This window comes from Chenopodium album, chromosome 14 (genome assembly GCF_948465745.1).
Source record: "Chenopodium album chromosome 14, dcCheAlbu1.1, whole genome shotgun sequence".
Lineage (NCBI taxonomy): Eukaryota > Viridiplantae > Streptophyta > Magnoliopsida > Caryophyllales > Amaranthaceae > Chenopodium > Chenopodium album.
The window spans coordinates 456,119-482,080 of record NC_137847.1 but is presented as its reverse complement, the minus strand read 5'-3'; the positions used below and the strand labels follow the sequence as shown (position 1 = coordinate 482,080).

Below are 25,962 nucleotides of genomic sequence, written 5' to 3'. Positions count from 1 at the left end.
TCATACGTAGTATATGGTTATTATTTACGATTGTGAAACCTTGGAGATAACACTTGACTTGCAAGTCTTCCCTCCGCCCCGCTAACCACGCTACAAAATTGCTGGTCCTGATCGAAGTTCATTTAACGTCTTATGATAATTGAACCAAATTATAGTATTACTTTGTATTTAAGCCTGTCAGAATAATTTGTTTAAAGGACATGCCAAACAGAGCCTTAAGCACATATCTTAATTTACATTTGTATATATATGAATAATAAGAACGAACCAATCATACAAGCTTAATTAATTGAGAGTCTACCATGTGATCAACTTCAGATGTGATATTTACTTCATTCTACTTTATCTAGAATGAGATTTGCCTAATTTTTGTGTGATGATAATTAGTACGTATCAATAATTGTACGCGAAAGATTTCATTAGGCAAGTAGTTACATTTGTATAGGTTTTTGTAAGGGTGGATGGGTGATCCAATATGCATGCATGCACGCATCTTGCGCTATTTAACTAAGGGCATGTTCTCATTGACTGAACTGAACTGAGCTGAGCTGAACTGAATTGAACTGAACTGAACTGAACTGAAATGAATATTTTATAAGAGAAGGAAATTAGGAGCTGAACTGAACTGAACTGAACTGAATTTCAACGTAAGAGAACAGGCCCTAAGTAAGCATTTGATTGAGAGTTTGTTTCGCTAAGTTCGGACAACTCAAGCTAAGGTCAGAAATTAAGGCTATCGAGGTCATGAGAACCAACTTAGAATATGAATTGACAAGTGAATGAAGGTTACACTGTATGTCATCAATTAAAGATTGGTAAAAGAGAGAAGAGATAAGCCTCTAGGCAAGTTGGACTACTTTTAGTTCTTGTAACTTGATTTTATTTAGGAAATAATACCAACTTTTCATAGTTAATTGCTAATAGAGAGAAGAGATTAACAAGCGGAAGAAGCATCCATAGTCTTATAAGTTATTATACATAGTCATCCAATTCATACAAGCAAGGTACCATACATTATCACATTGTACAAGTGACGATGAAACCTTCACATCAACAACCTCATTAAACACACCCTTGCTCTACTTAGCTTTCTTATACTGTCCTCGAAGAAGTAGTAGCAGACTAGCAGGAAAGGATGCACGCTTTAACTAGATAAAACCATGCATTCCTCTTGTAACCATAGATTAATTATCACAACCGCGAGTAACATAGTTACATCAGATGCTAAAAAGGTGACATAAAAGGTTCCCATGTTGATCCAATCACTGCCTTCTTCATCTTGGGATTCATCTCTTGTACTCGTGGAGTGCGACTCACCAGTAATTAAGGGTCACACACTGAAGTAAAATATATAATTTTTTTTTATTGTTAGATGGTTTCAATTAAACTTGTTCAACGGGGCGGGCCGGGCCGGACAGGGCTTTATCTAAAATGGGCCGGGCCATCAAAGGGGGGTGACAATGATGTGAACTTAATAATCCTTTTATGAAGTTTCCAATCATGATCAATAAAATGGGCCGTTATGCAAATGTAATGTTGCCAAGTATGTGATGATTTCCAATTATCAGTTGTCAAACATATTCGTCCGGGTGCATTCCTCAAAATTTTTTTAATTTTCTCTCTATAAGAGGCATACAAAGAAAAAAGGTCTCTAGTTAAAGTTGCTCGACTAAATGGTTTAAATTTAGAATTAGCCTTTAACATCATCCGCCTAAAACCTTTTTCTTCTACGGTCGAAAAAGAATGAGAACCTTCAACAACATATAATAAAATCTCTTTTCTTAATTCACTCATATCAAAAACAAATTCTTCCTCATCCTCAACCGCCTCACCGAGTGGAAGCCCCTTAGTTCGTTTTTTACACACATCAAGCAAATGACGTATTAAATGAGATGTGCCACTTTTATTGTGGGCAATTAACTCCACTTTACAATGCTTACAAATAGCGATTCGCTCACCTTGTGCATTCGTTCCTTCCGTCATTTCTCGCCAAACTTTAGATTTCCTACTCCTTTTACGCTTACGGGCGGCATTAGATTCATCAACCTCATCATCTACCGGCATTGACATTGTAGTTGCTTCACTTTCCATGGTTAAAAAAACTGCAAAAGTAGGTAAAAGTTTGATGTTATTCATCCAAAATGAGTATTTGCATTGTTTAAAAATATCTAGCTCACTATTTCCAGCCAATAAAATGATCAAAAAATATTTTAAAACTCATTATTTTAAAACTCATTATTTTAAAAATATTATAAAACTCATTATTTTCTGCCAAAGATTGACCAAGTGGTGGCCATTGTCCCCCTGTCAAGTTGTTTCCAACATTATAAAGCCCAATATCATCCAAAATCCAACATTATAAAACCCAGAAATTTCCCACAAAAAAAAAAAAACAACAAAAATGCTAATAACAACAAAGGAAAGATTGAAACTTTATGGTAAAAGACAGAAGGTTTGTTCGACATGGTCAAACAAGGTCAACAATCAAAATTTCTGCAAATCAAAGAAAGATAATACTTCAATTTCATGAGATTCAATCAATACAACTCATATCATCATCAAAAACCTAATAAAATTTCAAAGACTAACAAAGAGCATAAAATCGAAGGAATTACAAACCAATCAACATCAATAACAAGACATTTTAGGCATCAATTGCAATTTTATTAAATCAATCGAATCGAAATTTTAAAATTTAAAAAAAAAAATTGCGCAATGTAGATTAAACTGATAAAAATTGAAGAATTGTGGAGAGATAAACCTGGGATAATTGCTCAGATTAGAGTGGAATTTTGTTGGAATTCGTGAGTAAAATTTAGTATGAAGTGTTATGCTCGAATTTTAGGGTTTATAATTTGGGTATATTTTGGGGATTTATATTTCAGTGAGGAGAGAGAATTAGAAGATAGAGAATCAGAAAATCAACATGACTGAAAGTATATTGAGGATTAAAAGCCTATAAGGCTGACCCTTTTAGGGCCCTTGTTAAAACCTTACCCAACCTTTAAAAGTCCATTACTTGATGCCCCTTTAATAGTCCAGCCCGTTTATTTAATGGACGGGCTCAGCCCTTTTAATTTAGGGTTGGGTCAGGGCTTTTAGTGGGGGCCCGTCCATGTGTACAGGTCTAGTTTCAATCAATGTGACAAGTTCGTTCTATTTCAACCCATTTGAACCCTTTTTTTTTTTTTTTTTTTTTAAAGAAATTTAGGTTTTGTATCAAAAATTTGGAGTATGAATTATGAAATCCTAAATCACTTTTTTTTTTTAAAAAAAAAAAAAAAAACAAGGCTAATTTCAGTTGGGTGCTTTAAATTCTTGTGAGTATACAAATTGGGCTGACTTGTGAGTACGGGATTCTTCTTCTTGAGGTTAAGGGTTAATTTGGTTTCTTATGGCCCAAAGACGAAGGTTAATTTTCTTTTCATTGTATTAAGTTATTGCTCGCTCGATGTATTACCGTCAATCCAAGCATGCCCTATGTTACTTATCCTGCTGAATTGATAAGCTGTTGCTCAGACGCTGCTATTAAATCTTTGACATATCCATTATGGTCCTGAAATAGATGAATAATATACACATGGTTCTCATAGCTTTGGAACAATATATGAATTATATCCTTGTGTAACATTTCTTCAACCCATGACTAATTTGAAGCTAGTGGAATGTTTAGATTTAGAGTTGCTAAGCCTTGTATCTGAAAAATTTATATTAGTCGTTTGAAATATGATTATCATAATGTTTTAAAGATTGTCAACCCTTGACTTTATTATTTTGTCAAGTTTAACCATTGAGTTTAGGGTGAATTTATCTTTTCTTTAGCTGATCACAAGCCATCACCAGACTCGCGAAGCTGAATCTCTGAAAAATAAAGGAACAAGGCAACATACGCGTTGGGGTTTGATTGCCCTTTATTGTGTTAAGATCGAATATGGCCGCAATCTAGGTTCAAGACTCTAAAACATGGCTTTCACCTATTTATGAATATCTTGGAAAATGAATAGTATGTCCAAAATTTTAAAAATTAAACTATATTCTATACTATACCATGTGTCACGTATTTCTAGCTTGAGAGAAACTCAGCCAAAAACGTTAACTTCAAACAATTGATAAACTATATCTTATGCTATACGTGGCATGTGAATTGCGACATATTTGATAAAGTCAGACAATTATTGAAATAGATTGATGATTTATTAGGACAACATAGCTTCCAAATAATCTGGACATACTTTTTTAAATAACTTTGGACATACTTCAACATTTGCGAGTACTTAATTGGAAATACTCCGTAACATATATTCTGGCAACAAAATTTTAACGACTAAACTTGCTTAAAAATTGCGTATTAAGTTTTTATATGCTTAGACTTCGAAATAATTTATAATAAATGGTATGATATTGTATGACTAAAAAATATAGCAACACCTTTTACTTTAGCACGACTAATAATAAAGTATGATCTATATTATGCTCAAATAACTGTAAAAAATTAATGCTCAATTTTGTATAGATAAAGAGTTCTATTACTCGTAGTATTTTCTTCATTTTTAAAAGTTTCTCATTTTAGTTTCTCATTTTTACTATACATGTTTGCATGAGTAAATTTTTGTTATTTTAATCGCATGAAGAGAAATATTATATATATATATATATATATATATATATATATATATATATATATATATAATATGACTGTATTAATATACTACCTCCGTTTTTTATTAGTTGACACGTTTTGACTTTAATACTATTCACACACTCTCTTTTGACCATGTTTTGTGATTTATATGTGATGAAAAATATAATCATGTGAGATCTTGTTAGATTCGTCACGGTATATATAATCAAAATATCAACTTTTTATAATTTTTATTTATCGATAATTTAAAATATCAACGGTTGAAATCATGTATTGACAAATATGACTAAAGAAACGTGTCAACTTAAAAGAACGGAGGAAGTATTGATTTTTAGCCTCCTCTAACCTTAAAATCCTGATGCCGGCATTGATGTATTATATTGCATGATTGTGGGGGGTGAAGTTAACAAGCATTCTAGGGTTCGAAATTGGGAGACAAGTGGGAGATAATCAAAGATTTATATTGGTAATGTAATCTTATACTGTGATATATATATGAAAAAGCTTGTCCATTGCTTTATGCTGGTAATAATCAATTCAATAATGATCGCAACTTGATTCTAATGAAATTAATATAATATTTTTTTGCAACTAATCATTCTTAAGTTAGAAAGTTAGAATAAATCACTTCTCCAAGGGGTTAACAACGCTACAGTTGGACTTTATTTTATGTTTTTGTTTAAACTAGAACATATCCGTGCTAATGCACGGGATATATTAAACGTGAAAGAAAATTATACAAAGTGAAATATTAGTAATTACTGGAGTCCCTTTAAAAAATAATTAGTAGCTGGGATGATTATTTATTGGTGTAAAAAAAATTAGTGAAATGGGTAGTTATAGGTGTTTTTTTTTACAAAAAATAAATAAATAAAATGAAATGCATAAAATTTGAGTATTGGGGATTTGGAAGATTGTGGTGAAGTGTTGCAAAATTAACTCCACAATTATATAAAAGATTTACACGATGGTTGTATTTTGATTAAGGATTAATTTATATATTTTTTATTTATTTTTTTATTTATTTATTTTTTTTGTGAAAACCTACCTAATAAAACCTAGATTTTGTGAGAAACTACCTAATTAAAAAATATTGTAAAAAACTAATAAAAGGTAAAAATATTGTAAAATACTACATGTGGTCGGATTTCCACCGTTGACTTACCTCAAAACACCATTGGGACTATCATCTTGTAACCCTAAACTACCCCACTAACTTGGAATATCCTTAAACCACCTCGAAAATAATCTTACCAGGCCACCTTGAAAACCAACCCTTGTGGTGGTTTCAAGGGTGTTTAGAGGTGGGTCAATGCTAGCAAGATTTTTGTCAATAAAGGTATCCGACCATAGATAATATTAATTACAATATTTTACTTTTTATTAAGTAGTTTCTTATGACATTTTTATTTTTTTTTTGGAAAGAAGTCCCAAAGGACATTAAATTTCATTAAATAAAGCCATACGGCATCTACAATTGACAATTAACGATAATGAAAACGGATTTAACAAAATCAAACAAGAATTAATCGTCGAAGGTGCTAAGAATCCAAGTACATAGATATAACACTTCGGCACATTCTCGATTCGTTGTCTTATACAACTTTTTGAGTGGATCCGTCGCTGCTTCATAGTTTTGTGAGGAAGAAAATTCTTGTGTTGAATTCGTAACCCGAATCCGAGCCATAATCAATTGAAGCCCCACACAACTAGAGACTTTATTAAGCGCAAATAAAAACAATCTTGTCTTTCGAACGAGTTCGAAAAACCTTGTCTTTCAAAAGAGATCGAAAAAATCTTGTCTTTCAAAGGAGATAAACCCTTTCTTTCGAGGGAGACATTATTATAATCTAAAAAACAAAGAAAACGTAAAAGAAATAAATATTCGGGTTTTCTACCGGTGAAATCCGATGAAAGCCCCTTCAAAGTTAACAAGCTAAAGTTTAGAAGAGAGAACAGAGAGAGGAGGCTAGGTTTTTTTATTTTTTCTTATGACATTTTTTTATTAGATAGTTTCTCACAAAATTTAGGTTTCGTGAGATAGTTTTTCAAAAAAATAATCCTTTGATTTATAGTTTATACAACATCACTTTGTAGTTGATTTGAATATTTTAACACTCTTTTTTTCCCATATATAATATGTTCGTATTTTGTATCAAGTGACTCTCAAACCTTTAAGCTTTGTTATGATGGTGTCCAAAGGCAAAATATATTGTTAGCATAGTACATCGTCTAATTTTAGCGTAAATGATCATGTATACCCATTGTTGCATTTGCATCTCATTGCAAAAAAATAAAAAAAAATAAAAAAAAAAAAAAAAAAAAAAAAAAGTTTATTCAATTATTTATACATGGTACATCAATTTTATTTACATTTCTTATTAAATGTAACTTCAATTGAGATAATGAACTTCATAATAGCCCAAGCATCAATTGGCCCCAGTCAATTTGACGAACTTATACAAGTACTAGTAGGCGTAGTAGCCAACTAGCCGTTAGGCCCGTTACATGCAACATGCTTGAATGTATGAGAGAGTGGTCTACCACATTTTGCATTACAATATTATGTTATTACGTTCTGCCTTTTTGACTCTTTAATCTTTATATTGTGGGAATATCTCAGTTTTTTTATATAGATAAAATTAAATAAAAAGAAAGTGACAGAAAGATATTCTACCAAAAAAAAAAAAAAAAAAAAAGCAGTAGGAAAAGGTGGAGAGCTCATGAAATGATCATACAATAACAATAATTTTGATGGCTTGATTTAAATACTCGTATAAAGAAGTAAAAGAACCAGAATTCGAATTTAAGAAAGAAAAAAAAAACGTGGCAGAATCTGTGCTCAACAAATGACCATCAAACAGCATAACACGTTTCTAAGTAGTTTATTCGGTCATAATTCAGTGATTAATTAAGAGAAAGACCCTGGTTTGAAGTTAATTATATACTCCGTAATATATTACGCCTAATTGACAATCTTATTCTATACAAAAATTATATTATCTCTCCATAACCATGTGATAGCTCTGATGAGCTTCTTGTTTGGTTCTATTCCTATTTCAAAAAAAAAAAAAAAAAAAAAAAAAAAAAAAAAAAATTATTCCCTTACATGAATACCACCTACTTATTTAATTCATAGAAAATTTTATGAAGTTGAATTTGGATGGATACTTAAATTATTATATACATCACAGATTTATCAGATTATATTCGTATAGTGAAAACATCTAATACACAAGGTTATCCCGACTTTCAAATACAATGAGATTTTGAAAAAAATCTTCACTAATTGTACGTACTTTGATCTGGATTAAAGTGTATATTATTATTAGTTCAAATTACTACATTACTATTTACTTAATAATTGAACTAACGAAAAGAAGTGATGAGAATTTTTTTTAATTTGAACATAGGGTGTTTTATATAACTTGAAAGATAGATGAATACCAATTACTTAGAACATAAAATCACTCTTTGGTTAAGTAATAAAACTAGGTTTTTATTTTTTTTTCTTTTTTTTTTTAAGAGAAGAGTAACAAAACTAGTTAACTAATTCTTACACAAGTATAAATGTTGAAGTTAAAGCAACTCTAAAGTAACCTTGGCTTACGGATATAATAATAGTGCAATTTGGGAGCCTTTTTTTAACCATTATTAGTACCTACTTGCATAAAATTAAAAGTGACATCTCTAAATATGAGAATATTTCTACAAATACTTATGTTTTTACCTATATTTCTTTGACTTTAGAGGTTCGACAGCAAGGAGGTTTCTCTAATTATTGGCATCAACTACTTATTATTGAATATTTGTATATGAGTACCAACTTTACCTAATGAATTTTAAAATGTTCAACTTTTATGATAATTTGGTTACTTTGAAGAAGCAATTTTTTGTAATTCATCGTGCATGCAAATATTGCTCTGATATATGAAGTATTAGTACCATGTGGAATTGTGGATGTTATACCACCAAAATAGTATTTCAGTGAATAATTTCTTTTTTAACTTATAATCTACATACATTATTTAATACTATGGTCTATGGATAGTAGTTTATTAAAAGTAAAAAAAAAAAGTCACATTAAGGCCATTTTATATACATTCTCCTTAGATCCTCTCTAATAATGAGACTTGAGTGAGATTTTTTAAGAGAGAGGGAGTATTTTTTGCAAAGGATACCAATAAGTTAGTATCTAAACTTAGCAACTCCAAAAAAAAGTTGCTAAGTTTAGATACTCAACTTTGAGTCTCATTTGACAAAAAGTGTGGGCCCTTAATTAATATTATAATATATTTTGTAATTTAAAGTTTTAATTTTATTTTTTTTCTAAAAAAAACTTAAAATATGATTTGGTGGACCATAAATTGAAAGTGACATTAGTATACTTAAGAAAGTTTCACCATTGAGAAATTAGACTTCACATGAGTTGCTAAATTGAGAAGTGGATTGGGTAAATAACTCATTTTGTATATATATATATATATATATATATATATATATATATATATATATATATATATATATATATATATATATATATATATATATATATATATATATATATATATATATATATATATATATATATATATATGCATTCTCCTTAACTATACTCATCATTTTAGGAAAATTAATTCTTTGATAAGATAATTTAGAAAATTGAATAGAACACACCATCTAATTAGAATCAACTCAAATACATCAAATGTTAAAATGATGAGAAATTAATTGGAAGAGCTACAACAAATCAATATAGATATGAGAAATATTAGCAATAATAAGATGCACTATACCAAAATATATCCAGTTAGCTTTTCTAGAGATATAGCAAATCTACCAGGTATTTAAAGCTTTGTAGATATACTACCTCCGTTAACTTTTAATTGCAACTTTGCGTAATTATTATTTGTGAGATATAAAATATTATAAAGTTATAACATAGGAAATAGTATATTTAGTCTACTTTATCAAAGAATCAATTTAGCTCTTTTCTCATAATTATTTAACTTGATATCATCATGTTTTTTTTTTCCATCATCGTGATATTATTTTATACTCTTTCTTCAAGTGATTGCCCAAAGTAAAATTAAAAAAAAAAAAAAATCTCCCACAAAGCAACATGGAAACGCGTCTAAGAAAATAAAATCAAGACAGATATTAACTACCAATATACTATGCAAAATACCCATTTCTTTTCTTTTCCAAAAGCACCAAAAAAAACAAAACAAAAAAATGAAAACATAAAACACCAATTAACTACCCACAACATAGCACATAGCCACATACATTGCCAGTTTCCTCATTTCTTGTTCGTGTTCTTCTCTTTCTCTCTCCTCCCCTGTTTCTCTGTTCTCTCTCTCTAAGAAAACAAACAAAAAAAAAGAAAAAAAAATTCAAAGCTTTCTAAATAATGTCATATGTAAACAGATCAACTCTCATATTCTTCACCCTTTTATTCTTTTTCTTCACATTTTCCAATGCATTTCAAGATTTGGGTTCTTCTTCTTCCTTTCAAGGTTTGCACACTTTCACTCTTTCTTTCACTTTTCTCTCTCAAAAATTTGAAATTTGGAAGATTTTCACTTCTATTTTTTGTATATCATGCAATTTTCAATCTTTTTTTTTATGATTTGGGTATTTAATTAAATTAAATTTAATGCATACAGGGGTAATTAATAATAGGAGGTCCGTTGCTGAAAGTACAACAGAAGGAAATTCTTCATTGAAATTGGCTGCTCACAACACTTACAGAAGGGACCCACTTAATCATTTTCATCGCTACACTGGTGGTTGGAATATCACCGATAAACATTACTGGGCTGTTAGTATTTCTTTCTTTCTTTCTTTTTAATTTTTATATTTAATTTTTTGTTTTTTTCCTACCCATTTCATGTTTCTTGAATGATTATTTTCTGGGTCACTGGGTTTAAATATTATAGGGATTGGTGTATTTTTGGATTATAAAGTTGTAATTTTTTTTAATTTTATGAGATTTTGGTGTTGCATGATTTTAATTTAGGTTATTTTAGCTGTAGAATTTCCTGATGGAGTATAATCATCTGTTTTCTTGAAATTGTCTAGGTTGTTTGTTGAGTCTTTATGAAATTTACCAATTTTTTTGGGACTAATTTTGATTATTTGCAGTTTAAAATAATGGGTATAAGATTAAATTTCAATTTTTTTAATAGAAATTGTGAAGTTGATATATTTGTTGCCTGCACGTTTTCTTGTATGGTTATTGAATTTGAATATTGGCTTGTTGGTGGAGTGAATTGTGTTATTTAGTAGTTTACTAATTCGTCCGAAGATTTGGATTATGGATTTCAGCTTCATTGTGAAGTTTTGTTTATGGTTTCCTTATTGAAATTTCAGGATTAAGTGTAATGTGGTTTGCTGCTTGTTTTCATATTACTATTTTGCTTCAATGTGTCTTGATTTTTAATTTCTTGCACAATGTATTGTATCCTTATGTTTTGTGAGGCCTTAATTTTGTTATGATTCTTGTATTCATTGATGTCCAGTTTTTCTACATGTTGAGTGCTATTTAATTGCAATTTTGATGGGTTCTCTATGTCGTTCCACTGCTGACATTTTTGTGTTACAATGCAGTCTGTGGCTTTCACAGCAGTCCCATTCTTCGTTGTTGCTCTAGTGTGGTTTTTGATTTTTGGGTTAAGTTTGATATGCACCTGCCTATACTTCTGCTGTTGTCGAAAAGCTCCATATGGGTATTCTCGAGTCTGTTATGCACTTTCGCTCATTTGCCTGGTACTTTTTACCATTGCTGCTATGTAAGTATTCCAAGTAACCCTTTTCTTTATTTTCTTGTCTCTAAGTATCAACTCTAATTGGGAAAAAATATAACATAGTTGTAATGTACTCTGTACAAAGGTTAGAATTCTTTGTTCTGACAAAACATGTTGATACAATCGAAAGTGTTTATTGTCTCAAAAGCTGTTTGTTTTAGCTAGTTAGGTTGCGATGATTGTTAACCATGGAAATTTTGTATCAAACAAATAAAAGCACAGATTGTTTTGGTTGATCTTAATTCTAGAGCTTTGCTATGAATGTCAATGAAGTCAAAATTATAAAGTTTGTGCTTATTGGTAGAATCTCAATTTTTTTTTTTTTTTTTTTTTATGTTTTTTGAGATAGAAGTTTTGAGTATCTGGGGATTTTACTCTTGCCACTATTTTTCAACAACTGGACACCTACATGTCTATAACGGCCACTATATCTGATGGCCAAACACCTACAATGGTCACATGTGCTATGAATTGTGAAGTGCCTTTTTCCCCTCGTTGCCAAGTAGAAAAAAAATGTTATGTTTGCCCTTGTCTTTCTTCCTTCATAAAACTAATTTACAAATCTAAAGTTGAAGCTCTTCTTGATTTATTCATCTCTCGCACTCAGTGTTGCTACTGGCCAGTGTTGATTAGATATATAGATCTTGTATAATTCCCATTTCCAGTCTATATTATACATGACATGAATTGTATGTTTTGTTACTACCGCAGTATTGGTTGTATATTTCTCTATACTGGGCAGCAAAAGTTCCATAATAGTACCGCAACGACACTGCGTTATGTTGTAGATCAAGCGAATTATACTGTTGAAAACCTTAACAATGTCTCACATTATCTCGATGAGGCAAAAAACATTGGTGTGGGGCAGATGAGGCTACCAGAAACTCTCCAGAACAAGATCAGTGATATTCAGACGAAGATGAGTTCTGCTGCCAATACTCTTGAATCGCGAACCAATGAAAACTCTAGAAAAATTCGGCGGGTCTTAGATTTCGTGTAAGGCTCTTGCATTGTCTCTGAAACTGATTTTGATTTTTGTGTTTTGTACGTTATTGACTCTGGCTGTTACACTCACTGTAGGAGATTAGCCCTGATTATTCTTGCAGCAGTAATGCTTTTACTGGCATTTGTCGGATTCTGTGAGTTACACTGCTGTCTCTTTTGGACTTTGATTTGCCTGACACTCTTGGCTATCATATTTTAATTATGAACTATGTTTTCTGGTTGCAGTGCTGTCAATTTTTGGAGTGCAATGTCTCGTGTACACGTATGCTTCTTCTTCTTCTTTTTCTGCTGTATTTCTATTTTTTCTTCATTTTGGCATTGGTGTCTGTTGTTCTAATTAGTTTCTTTCTCACTTGCTTTGTGTCTTGTATATGATTGCAGACTGGTCATTGTAGGTTGGCTTCTAGTGACAATAACATTTATCTTATGCGGAGTTTTCCTTGTCCTCCACAAGTAAGTTTGGCTGTAAAGTTTCTCATATTTTATTGGGATGGATTGCGACTTTGTGTTATCCACTCGCTGGCACATAACTAAAAATTTAGGACTCTTATTTAGTGACTGATGTGTTGAATGAAATTGAGTGTCAGCTTCAGTGTGTTTGTAATGCATTCTGGACTGTGCTGTTTGTCAAATGCTTGCATTATTGTTTTGTTCAATATCCAGTTTTAAATTTCTATGTTTCTTATGAATGCATAGTGCTATCTTGAATGATTTCATCAGAACTTGTGCTTTGCACTTACTGCATTGTATTTGCGAAGCTGAGATCACCTAGATAGATGTTAGATGTGTTCTATTCTCCTGCTGCTGTTGTTGTCTTGACTTAAGTGGGTATGTTTGTGGCTTTAATTTGGCTTCTATAGCTGTTTTCATGAAAAATTCCTTGAAGATTGAGTCTTCATGGACATTTTCAACAGACTCCAAGATGTATATATTCCTGACCAATCATTTTCATTTGTTTAAGGAGAGTGGCTTGGTAATTTGCTATGCATTTTTATCAGATGATTCTTTTCAAGTCTGCTTCAATGTTTATTAGCGGTAATAAGTAGGCTGTGAATTTTAAAAGAAAAATATGACTACGGAAGTGTGAAAATAACACAAGCACAATTGTCAGATTCTATGTCATGCCAGAATACATGAGATTATAAAAATTTTCTCGTGAATGAAATTATAGAAAAGAAGGTGCTTATATTTAATACCCCCTTCCTCTAGAAATAAATCAGAGAATAGAAAATATTTTAACTTTGCAACGTTATGATGGCTGGTTTATAACTTTTGAATGGGAAAAGAGTGGCGAAGAGGGCCCGGAAGCAAGTTCTTTTTCCAAAAATAAATCAGTATTGCTTATCTCTTGCATTTTTATATGTTGGGAGGGGAGTTGCATGAAGATATCATTTTTTGGGTCTAGAACAAAAATTTAGGTGCACAGGTTGGACAAGATAAATCTCTGAAGAGGTTACTCTTTATATGTACATTTTTTGGTTATTTACATTAGTGTATAAAATGCAAGTATTAATGTGTAGATATGAAGTCTGATTATATTGTGGTTTTACCAGTGTGGTTGCAGATACTTGTATTTCCATGGATCAGTGGGTCCAAAACCCAACATCGCACACAGCCTTGGATGACATCTTGCCTTGTGTGGATAATGCAACTGCACAAGAAACTTTGTTACGATCCAAAGAAGTTACTAGTCAACTAGTTGGCTTGGTCAACTTGGTGATTGGCAATATTGCTAACACTAATGTACCGCCCAATACTCCTCCACCATTGTACTTCAACCAATCAGGTCCTTCAGTGCCTAATCTTTGCAACCCATATAACTCAAATCTGTCTAATCGCACATGTGCGTTGGGTGAAGTTAACTTCAACAATGCATCCCAGGTAAGAATACTTAATTGCACCTCTTCTCTTCCCTTCCAAAATCTCCCACAAAAGCCCTCAGTAATTAGTATAGTTTTGACTCAAATCATCTAATATGAAACTTCAGTTTAGTTCTTTTTCCTAAGTATAGGAATAATATGCAGACAAAAACACAAGTCTGCTTCAGCATCAAAAAAAAAAGAAAAAAAAAAAAAAGTCTGCTGGTGAAATAGGCCCTTTTATTTATTAATTTGGTCATAAAATATATCTTGTGTTATGATCTGAGGAGGTTTTTTTTCTATTATATAGGTGTGGAAGAACTATGTCTGCGAGATTAAAAAAGTGAGCGGCAATGAGATTTGTACCACAACAGGACGGTTAACACCTACAATATACAGCCAGATGAATTCAGCAGAAAATGTGGGCTATGCTTTGAATCATTACACGCCATTCTTGGTTAACCTTCAGGACTGTACTTTTGTGCGCAGCACTTTTAGCTACTTCAGTGCCAACCACTGCCCTGGATTGAGGAAATACACCCAATGGATTTATATAGGTCTGGTGTTGGTGTCTGCTGCTGTTATGTTTTCTTTGATCTTCTGGGTTATCTATGCCAGGGAGCGAAGGCATCGTGTCTATACCAAGCAATTCATGGCTGGCCACTAAAAAGCCTTCTGATATGCTCTAGGGGGAGACAGAACTGCAGAAGGAGATATTCGAGTTGGATATTGTTCATTCTTTTGTGTATACAGATGTAGTGTGCGAGAGTTCTTTGTACATTATTGTCATTCGTATTTTCAGACCTAGATGGAGATTTATGTGAGTATATGTTAGAAGTAGATACATGTCTCATCATTTCCTGGTATTGCAGTTGGTTGCTGTATGACAGTATGAGGCTTTGTATTGAGACATTGATACTACGGAATTGTACTAGGGAGAGAATTAGCTGCTAATCGTACATCTGTTAATGTTTTTAGTGTTCTTTATAATTCTTTAATGTCGTATTTCTTTGTGTAAACACTTTTTGAATCCATACCTGGTTTTACATGCCTACAGTTAAAGGTTGTGCTTGAGCCTGTATGATATCATAGTACCTTGGTTGACCTATTTCTATTTTCTTAAGTATGCAGTCACGGAATTGGTCATGATCATACATCGGCTCCATTTTGTTGTCACATTATTAATTTAAATTGCAATGCAAAATGTCAATTACTTGGATTACTGCTTACTGAGTTTGTTATGATATATTTGGTGGAAAAGCTTAAAATGAACTCTTGCTTAAGGAAAGAACTCAACCATTCACATGCCTGAAAAGACCAGTTACTGATGCAGAAAGTGTTTTAGCCCATTGCTAAATAGTACAGAACGTAAGAAGGATAGGGACAGAGTGAACCATATTTTGGGCCCATAATAGGAACACGAATACAATACCTATACATACGTATAGTAAAACAAAAGATGAAAGATAACACGAGAAAATGAAATGTCATTTAAAAAAAAAATTCAATTAGTAAAATCACGAGGACCCTTACTAGACCTTGAGTATATTAAAATTAATACGCGACTTACATAAATATGCGACAAATTGAATAGAGTTCAAAAGTTGTATTCAATTATTAGGGGTAAGCAAAACAGGCACTTTAATTTGTGGTTGAATTATTTGGTAATGTGTCATCATCAAAGTGGCATAGTGTAGTTCCTAGAATTGGTTTGCTTTGCCGACTTATATACCTGTTCACTGCACTGAAACGTCCATTTGTAATAATAGTATATAAGAACGAAGCTTCTTAACTTTAGAGTTTGTATAAGAAAACAACTAATAACTGATGTAAGTCACAGCCAACTGATGTAAGTCACAGCCACAGACAAAAAAGCCCAAAGCCGATCGACATATCTTCAGATGTTTTCATACTTCGTCAAGTTTGATTAGTTGATTACTTGCCCAAATTGGCTACATGTAATGCATTAATAAATGTATGGAAAACACTTCATGATATCGTTCCACGACACTGATTCGGTGTAACTTATTGGTTTTAGGGTGACTTGTTATATTATTGAGAATTTGAGAGCCTTTGATAATGTATTGTAGCGTTAATGATAAAGTTAGAACTACTCAATCAATCATTCAAATCATGCAATGGTTGATTGAGTAGTTAGTATACAATTTAGCTTTGTTTACGGATGGATCAACAAGTGATTGGAGAATAAGTTAAAAAGGTGGACTAGAGCATAGGACTAATATATGCTTCGTATTGTATGACAAAATAAATATCCTTGTTTTTGTCTGCCTCTTTACAAGCCTAACTAGTTGAGAGTTGAGACAATATTCAAGTTGTCATATTGACCTCTTTTAATTAAGGATGATTTATCAAAATATGGTTACTTTAAAACTTATTTACACTTTTGCATCGGAATAAAATTTAATTATGGAACTACTGTCCACGTAGGCTCGGATAAATTAATTTTATTTTTTTCAAAGTAAAACCGCTACCTCAAGTAGCGGTTTATGTACTAAAACCGCTACTTGAGGTAGCGGTTTTACCCTTTATAATGCTACTCCGTATCTTTAGTTGGAGTGTACTAAAGGCAAACCCTTAAGTAGCGGTTTTAGACTATAACGCTACTTAAGGTAGCGGTTTGTCTTTAAATAAAAGATTACCCCAAATGTTTTACCAAGCCTACGTAGACTGCATATTTGTAAATAAGTTTCATTCAAACGCAAAATCGTAAATAAGTTTTTTAAAAGCTATATTTTTATAAATCATCCTTTAATTAACAAGGGGTACTATAAAGTTAAAAATATATCTCGATAGTTCTAATAGCTAGCATACATATCTGTGGATTATAGCCTTCTGTATTGGATAATTTGACTATTTATGAACTATATATATAAAGGAATGAGAGTGAGGTGATTCCATGGACCTCACGAAATCCCGAGAGGCTATTTATATAGTTGGAACTGTCTACTTAGCCTTTAAATTGTCGATCCGCCACTATTTGAACTAAACACATATTTGAACCAAGCACGTTCTCGAGACTTCATAAACCTAATATATAAAGGCTATTCATGGCAATAAAATAACTTCTAACCTCTAATGAAGGGGAACAAGTATAGATAATATAGATACATAAGTATAGATAATATAGATACATAAGCTTGTACAATTAAATGCCTAAACATGATCTAAAGTCGCATGACTACGTACTCAGTTACTCATATTTGTCAGACTTTTAGTTTATAGAATGCATTTTTAGGCCTTCCTTGAAGATATTTCTAGTAATTTGTAGTAAACAAGAAATTCCTTGTTTATCATATTGAAAAACGAAATTTGTTTCTCATAAGGTCATTTTCGTGAATAAATCAACAACTTTTCATTATTGTGGGCTCCACAATTGAATAAAATTAAATAAAGTTGTTAATTTATTTACAAAAATATCATGTAGGAAACAAATTTTGTTTTTCTTGGAGCATCCCGTAGTAAACTAGCCAGATAATTACAACGAACTTACGTGATCTGAGATACCACACGATATTCATAAAATTGCAGTACATCCCGCAAACATAGGTAAGATTTTATGTGAATCACACATTATTATACCATCCCAAAAATAATCTAAATAATGTATCACCAACTAAATTTATTTATCGTTCCAAAATTTCTTTGCATGGCATCCAAAACCGGATGCTCATGTTCTCCAACCAAGCACCCTGGTTCATTTCGATGCCATTTGCACCGAAATTTCAATTGTAATTCTAATTCCAAGTCCAAAGCCATAGCCATTGCCAATGCCAATGCCAATGCGAATATTAATGTCAATGCCGCTTCCATTTCCAACCTTACCAATTCAACGAGGATTAAAACTCGAAATGTAAGTCATAAAAACGGAATTCTAACAAAAGGAAATTATTATTCGTCGAAAAATGTGATTCTCCTTCAAGTTATTCTAAACCCCTCGAGGCATGATCGTCGAAGGAGGAGGAACTTTGAACCCAAGCCTACCAGGTTTTTTCTCATGAATTGCCATGCAAGTCCTGGGATTTCTGTTTCCTAATCATTTTATAAAATTAAGGAATTGAAGTTCAGCTAATATTAATTTAACATCTGATCTTCTTGGCTAATAATTCGAAATCCTTAGCTAGTCTCACCTTTGTGTTCATGGTATGTAATTATTGTAATTGGTAATGTATGTAGTCTTGCTCTTGCTAGAAGATGGCACTTTTAATATATGTAGCCACTTCAAGAAAAGAAACTGTACGATTAGATTATGTCAATAATGAATTATATCATATAGTAGTTTATTGTATATATCATCCAACAACAATAAATAAAGTTGGAAGGATTTCATATATATATATTCGTGGATTTTTGGAATATGTTAAGGCATTTCAAGTTGCATAAGTATATTATTTTCATAACTTTTTCCTACTTTTACATATTATGTCTTAATGAGATTAATGTATACTCCTTAGCAATTTTATATATTTTTTTTCACCTTCGAGAAAATATAATTAACGAACAAAGAAAAATGTTTTTAAAATTAATATGTGGTTAAATTAAATATATATATATATATATATATATATATATATATATATATATATATATATATATATATATATATATATATATATATATATATATATGGTGTACCAAGTTCATTCAAATTAAAATTTTAAAATAAGTAAGCTTTGCACAAAAAATATTATCTTTAAGGCAGGTAAGGATAATTTCAGTAAGAAGAACTTTTTGCTTTTCTTTCGTCCTCTAGAAAATCATATAATAATGGTGTGAACAAAGTGATGAAGATCAATTTTACAATAATTTTGTGCACGTCAAAATACACAATTTCAATTCTCAATACTCTCTGGTAAGGAGATAACCCATAAAATTATAAGGATTATAATAAGGTTATATCAATGTGGTGATATTAACAAAGATTGTTCCACAGTACATCGATTAGCTGACATAGGTGAATTAAACATAAGCTAATGGATACATCATATCAAAACATCTACGTAGTTATAGTTACATTATTCAATATTACATTATTCAGTGTACACCCATCACCCATGAGCCATGACCCAATGCATTGTTGTAAGGCCTAGAAGCAGACATATATAAAAATAGCCAAATTAAACTGCCCCTTGCATGAATAATTTCATTGACTACACATCTACAAATCAACATGTGGGCCAAATCTTTAGAAAATATTGACACCAAACCAAATTTATAGTCTTAATAACGTAACTAATTTTTATAAACCCAACTAATTAATTAAGTCCAAAACCTTAAGAACTAACTATAAATCCTCTTAAACCGCCACCTTTCCACAGTTTGCCGCACTTAAAAACAGAACCTCCATAAAACTTGGCTAACACAAAGCTTTTATAGTTTACAACAACATAAATTTACAAGGTATTCCAATTCCTTTTCCCATTCCTAATTTCCCACCTTCAAGTAATAATACTGACAGTAATGTCAAGAAGAAAAGGAAAGAATTCAAATCCCAATTATTCCAATTCCAAACACACTTGTCTTTGTTCTCCTACAACTCACCCTGGTTCATTCCGCTGCCACTTACATCGCAATTCCAATTCCCATTCCCATTCCAAGAATAAAAGGATTATTTCGAATAATAATTATTGGGAATTAGCAGTAATGGCAAAGGCTAATTCTTTGAAAGCCTTTTTTCTTCAGATTATTAAACCATCAAGTCATCATCTTCAAAGAAAAGGGAGTTTTCAACCTAAACCCTCCAGGTTTTTTTTCCTTAATCATCATAATTATCATCATCATCGCCATCACGGCCGCCTTCCTGTTTCTTAATCTGTTACTGATATGAAATATGATCAATATCGGAATATATATGACATGGTTGCACTTGAAAATATATTAATGTAGTATTTTTTTCGATGTTGATTGTATCACATATCTCTAACAATTGCAACAAAAAAAATATATATATCTAACATAATTTTATTTTATTTTTGATCTTATATCAATATTAAGTAAAATAAAGAAATGGCCTTTTTTTTTAGGGTTTTCATGTTCTTTAGTAAATCTTGGGGAGATATATGTACTTGCATGGGAGATTGTAAATATGTAAATCTTTTTGGGGTTGTGCCTAGGTTTTTTTTTAGTAAGGCACACATAATAATGTAATTTATTATGATATATAATTCCCTCTTTTTATTTTAAAAGGCATAAATAAGAATTTAATCATGCTTACCAAGTGTGTTTTAGATTTTGGAATTGATAATATATTAATGAGATTTACTTAATATAAGAGGGAGGTTCAATTTGATTCCCAATTGTTTATTTAATTGTGTTTCAATATTATTTTTATAAAGTATGTTAGTTTACATTTTATTTCAACTACTATACTTTTAGTTCGTTATGAAAAATGAATGTGTGAATTATACATTCATATGTTCCTCCCTTTTAGACCGAAGAAGATTCTCTCCAATTACTATTTGCTTGTTGGATCTTCAAGGCATTCAAAGAGCATGTTATAACTCATGCACACCCAATGAAAGGAGTCATAAACTCATATCATAAGTATATGCTTAAAATAAGTATATGCTAAAAAGTAGTGTGTATGTAGCTAATAAATTAATTAAGATTTAGGTCAATCGATTGATCAAGTCATAACTTTATTGATTTAAAATCTACTTTGCACCCAATTCCATGAGAACATGCCAAGAATGATGCACTAATATAGTAATATGGGCTTTGTTGAGTTATTAATTGTAATTAAATCCGTGTGAAATGGAACTTTGGAATTAGTTAATTTAATCAAAAGGTAATAGAAAGCAAAAGGAAAAGAAACAAAAAATGGAAGGTTAGGAAGCTTAATTAGTTAGCTTTGCAAAGAAAGCAGTAGGGAAGAAGCTAAATGATCTGATTTGCGAATGTCATTGATTATTTATTTGTTTATAAGTGCCATATCTAATATATATCTCTTTTATGCATGAAAGTAAAGTTAGATCTCAACTTTTCCATGAAATCGCATTATAATTATGAAGGTGGTTTCTTGTGTAATCAAATCATATACTTCCACTAATATTACATATCACCAATATATTATTGGTTGTTGATGATACTAATTAATAACTTATAGAGATCAATGTTTGAAAGTGGCTTTGTGACATGCTTTTTTGCACTTATTTTCATTTTTTTAGAAATGTAAGGGAATTCTCTCATGCAAATGTAAATTCGACCTATGGAATATTTAGGATGGTTGCTTACTTTAGTATAATAACTCTTATTAATTATTTGCTTGATATCATCATGTGATGTTATGGGAGTATATTTTAGGGAGTTGTAGAAGGGGCATTATGGAAAGCTAGTGGACTAAAAGAGTATAAAATTATTAGATTATTAGTGGTGAATCGAGTTATATAACGAGTTAACTAACAACATCTCTTGGTGTAGTCCAATTGTACGATAACGTGTGCAACTACATTAATAATATGAGAAAGTGACAAATGTGTTATATAGTACTTTGTATCATTCTAATGATGTTTAGGTTTTTTCCTCCATTGTACCAATATCCCTTAAAATAATACTCGTATACACGCGCGCGTGTGTATATATATATATATATATATATATATATATATATATATATATATATATATATATATATATATATATATATATATATATATATATATATATGACAATATTTAAAAAATGCAAATGTTGATTAGGTAGATAGATCAAGTTTCATTTTCAAGTGAAACAAAGGTTGTAACATAATGAAATGATCACATGCAAGTTGGTTAACCCATGGTTTTTTTCCCTCCTTGCAACGTTGTTTAGCATTTGCACCAAATGAAGCATAGAATGAAGATGCATGCATGTTGTATTCCACTCCACATGACTTAACATATCAACAAACAAACACTAAGATATATGTATGGTAAAAAAAAATTACATTTTTGAAAATATACATATTATACATTTGAGATTAACTCAACAACTTGATTAAAGTTATTGTAGAATTAGAGTAAAACGTTAAAATGAAAAGCCGAGATAGTATGACATTCACCAAAGATATACAAAGTGACTTTGATAAAGCAACAATTATACAGTAGAACAACGACTTCCAAAAAGGATAAATACAAGCTAAGAAAAATAAAGGGTAATTTCATGGATTTATTAGAGATATTTGTAAATAGGAAGCTAAGAATATGATTTGATGCCGTGGTCCAATGAATGGTAACCTTTCCTGATTCCTATAAAATAAATAAAGCAAATAAAGAAAAGTAAAATAGTTGAAAAAAATACCGCAAAAAAGTCCAACAAATACACACATAAAACACGGAATTCCCTAATAATACAAGTTGGGGTTTGGCTGAATTAATAACGAGTGGTGTGCGTGACTCAAAAGAGTTGGCTTTTGAGTCGACCACCTTAATTTGCTAACTTATTCAATTCAATTGTTCGCCAATAACTTAGGAGCTCTTATTGGCCATAAACAAAACTATATATTTTCTTCATTTTTACGTCTCTTTCATGGGTGCGTATGTAGGTTGATATTTATTTCAATGACTATAATTCGACAAATATATACTTATTTAAATTTCAGGTGATAGGACTGTGATCTTTCATAAACATATTGTTAGTAAATAATCAAATGAAGCAGTAAAAACTTATCTTAATGTTGTGTAGATCAAATTGACAATTACCGAGTCGTGGTAAATCAATTCTAATTCTGCACTACCCCTGGTGCAGTAGACATTAAGTGATGTCATCCGAGATAAGCACGGAGCCGGAGTTTGTATGCACTCACAAATCCGACTGGAACTTAAAATATTTATCTAAAATCTAAAAGAGATAAATATGTTTTTAAAGAGAAGGTTTTTTCGTGTCTTTCTTGTGTGTGTATATTTTAAAAGGTTGGAGTATTTTTTATTTTTTTTTTTGACGGGAGGTTGGAGTTTAGTTTATAAAGAATAGGAAGGCATGAAATGGGTAATTCAAGAGAGCATAATAACCGGCTATTAAGAGCAATCTCAACAGCCACGCACAATATTATTATTGTAACTTTCTTTGTTTTAACTTCAAGCTAGAACTTCAACACATATAGCCATTTTAATATATAATGGATAGAAAACATGTATAGTTTTATATGATTCGAGTAATATCCATCACAAATGTAATTTCACGTGTTGTACATAGGATTAAACTCGAAAGTGGTAGATACTATTTACTAAATATAACTTCCTCTATTTTTTTTATAATTGTAACACTTCTCTTTTCACGCTTGTCAATGCATGTTTTGAATCATTAATATCTTTGATTACCAATGTGTAAAAATTATAAATTTTAGATATTAAAATTATACAAATTGAGATGAATCTAACAAGATCTCACATGACTATATTTTTATTTATGTATAAATCATCAAAGCTATTTGAAGTGAAACACATAAATAGTGTAAAAGTCAAACTGTTGCAACTATAAAAAAAACGGAGGAAGTAATAACTACAAGTAAAATCTAATCACATACTATTAAACACATATTTCTATGCAGGATTTAAACACAACAAAATTCTTCCACTTATATATCACTTATTTTATTTGATTTTCTATTATAGTCTACTACAATCAAAATACCCTACTAAAATCATTGATTACGTATAAAAATAATAAAAATAAAAAATAAAAAGCTCTCGAATATGTTGAAAAACAATCTGCGGAGGAGAGGGATCATTTAGATTGCTCCAATAAAAAACCTAAACGCAAAATAACACACTTGATTTTCAATAACCAAGCACAATCGGATGAAACGATGGAATGTATTGAAGGGGATGCTAATAACAATCACTTATTTTATTTGATTTTCTATTACCAAGGTCACTCTAGCCTAGATTTGGTGTGTTGCGCCACTTTTGAGGCTTTTCGAGAATTGGGCCTTGAAAGCCGTCATTTCCTTTGAATATTTGTATGTCATGTGTCAAGCCCTGATAGGTGGTCTATTTTAGACTCTCCATATGATGAAATGTGTCAGACTCTTATTGGTCCATGTGACTGGGGTAAAAATACCCAAATCACCTTGCATTTCCCAACACCAAACAAATGATTGAATTTTGAAAATCTTATTGGGAGTCAAATATAAATTGAATTCTAATAGAACATGAATCCATTATTATAGCCAATAAAAACATGACAAAGTAAGGTTGTATATAGACCACATATAATAATTGTATGTGTAGCATTTACCCAAAAAGATAGACCAAGTCCAAAGAATATTTCATTCAGATCCCTACTTCCCTCGGAAAGAAATAATAGTGTATAACGGATAAGGTATGTAGATTAAAATGACGGTTTATTACTGACAATTTTGGCATGGCACTGTACCTTTATATAATGGTGGTTAAATAAATTAGTGCTGACATGCATTATGTATACAGCTGACCCCCTTACGTACAGTTGCATGCATCTTGATCCGATTTCCAAATTATTAACCAGATAGGGGAAACTAACAATGAAAAAGAAATATTACTGGAATGTTGAAACCTACTTGAACAACTTGTTGCATTGGTTTTAAACTTTTAGTGGTTGGTAATACTTTTTTTTTTTTTTTTTTTTTTTTGAGAACATATTGGTTGGTAATACTTGTATATGATAATGGAATAACTTTTACTAATACCATATTATTTAAATTAGCGTGTATTGTGGAGGTTTGTAATGGAGAAGAAGTTACATCGATTTATACCTTAAAATCAAATAAAGGTATATATTGGGTTCAATCGAATTATATAATGGGGCTTATTATGTTTAAGCTAAGGGATCGATTCTTTTAAAATCACCAAGCCTGCCATGTAGATCCCCAACATGCTACATAATGTACATCTTAGGGCCTATTCTAATTTATTGAAATATTTTAAAGTGAACTGAACTAAAATGAACTGTACTAAATCGATTGGAATTGAAGTGAACTGAATTGTTTATGAGAGAAGAAAATTAGGAATTGAATTGAACTGAAATTAAATTGAAGAGAATAGGCCCTTACTATGCGATGATATACTCCCTCCGTTTTTAAATACTTGCTCCACTTTTCTTTTTCGGTCGTTTTTAAATACTTGCTTCATTTCCTTATTTAGAAAGCTTTTACAATATTTAACTCATTTCTCTCACCTAGTACACCCAACATAAATCATATTTGATTAATTTTATATTCTCTCTCCTCCAATTCTCTCCACTACTTTTGCTTTTTATAATTTTTATTCGTTCACCTACTCCACTACCTCCATATTTTATTATTTTCTCCAATTTCTCCTTAACGCGTATGGAGAAATGGAGTAAGTACTTAAAAACGGAAGGAGTACTAATTTAAGATGTATATGACCGCATTCAATTACTAGAATGAGTATTCATTTGTACTTCGTTTGTTATTAAAATTAATCTTGCATTGCAAGATATACTATATGGTCTACCTAGCAACTGGCTAATTTAACTGGTACCAAAACTCAAGATACATCGTCCCATTACATTGTTGGTATACACATATGTACCCAACTAAATAAACGTATGACTCGGTATGAGCGAGAAGGCTAAGAAAATTCTGTACACGAAAAAAATTAAATTCGACTGTAACCAAATTTAATTATCAAAATAAAGTAAAAAAACACAC

The 25,962-nt window shown here is 31.1% G+C and overlaps 1 protein-coding gene across 1 annotated transcript; it reads left to right on the top strand.

The window, feature by feature from the left end:
- Window positions 1-9,874: 9,874 nt before the first annotated feature.
- Window positions 9,875-15,334, top strand: LOC145579746 (uncharacterized). Its single transcript, XM_081636986.1, has 9 exons — window positions 9,875-10,161; window positions 10,312-10,466; window positions 11,255-11,436; window positions 12,163-12,447; window positions 12,532-12,590; window positions 12,682-12,718; window positions 12,838-12,909; window positions 14,010-14,337; window positions 14,626-15,334. The coding sequence occupies exons 1-9, from the start codon at window positions 10,056-10,058 to the stop codon at window positions 14,980-14,982; spliced, it is 1,581 nt and encodes a 526-aa protein (XP_081493112.1). The 5' UTR covers window positions 9,875-10,055; the 3' UTR covers window positions 14,983-15,334.
- Window positions 15,335-25,962: the final 10,628 nt, after the last annotated feature.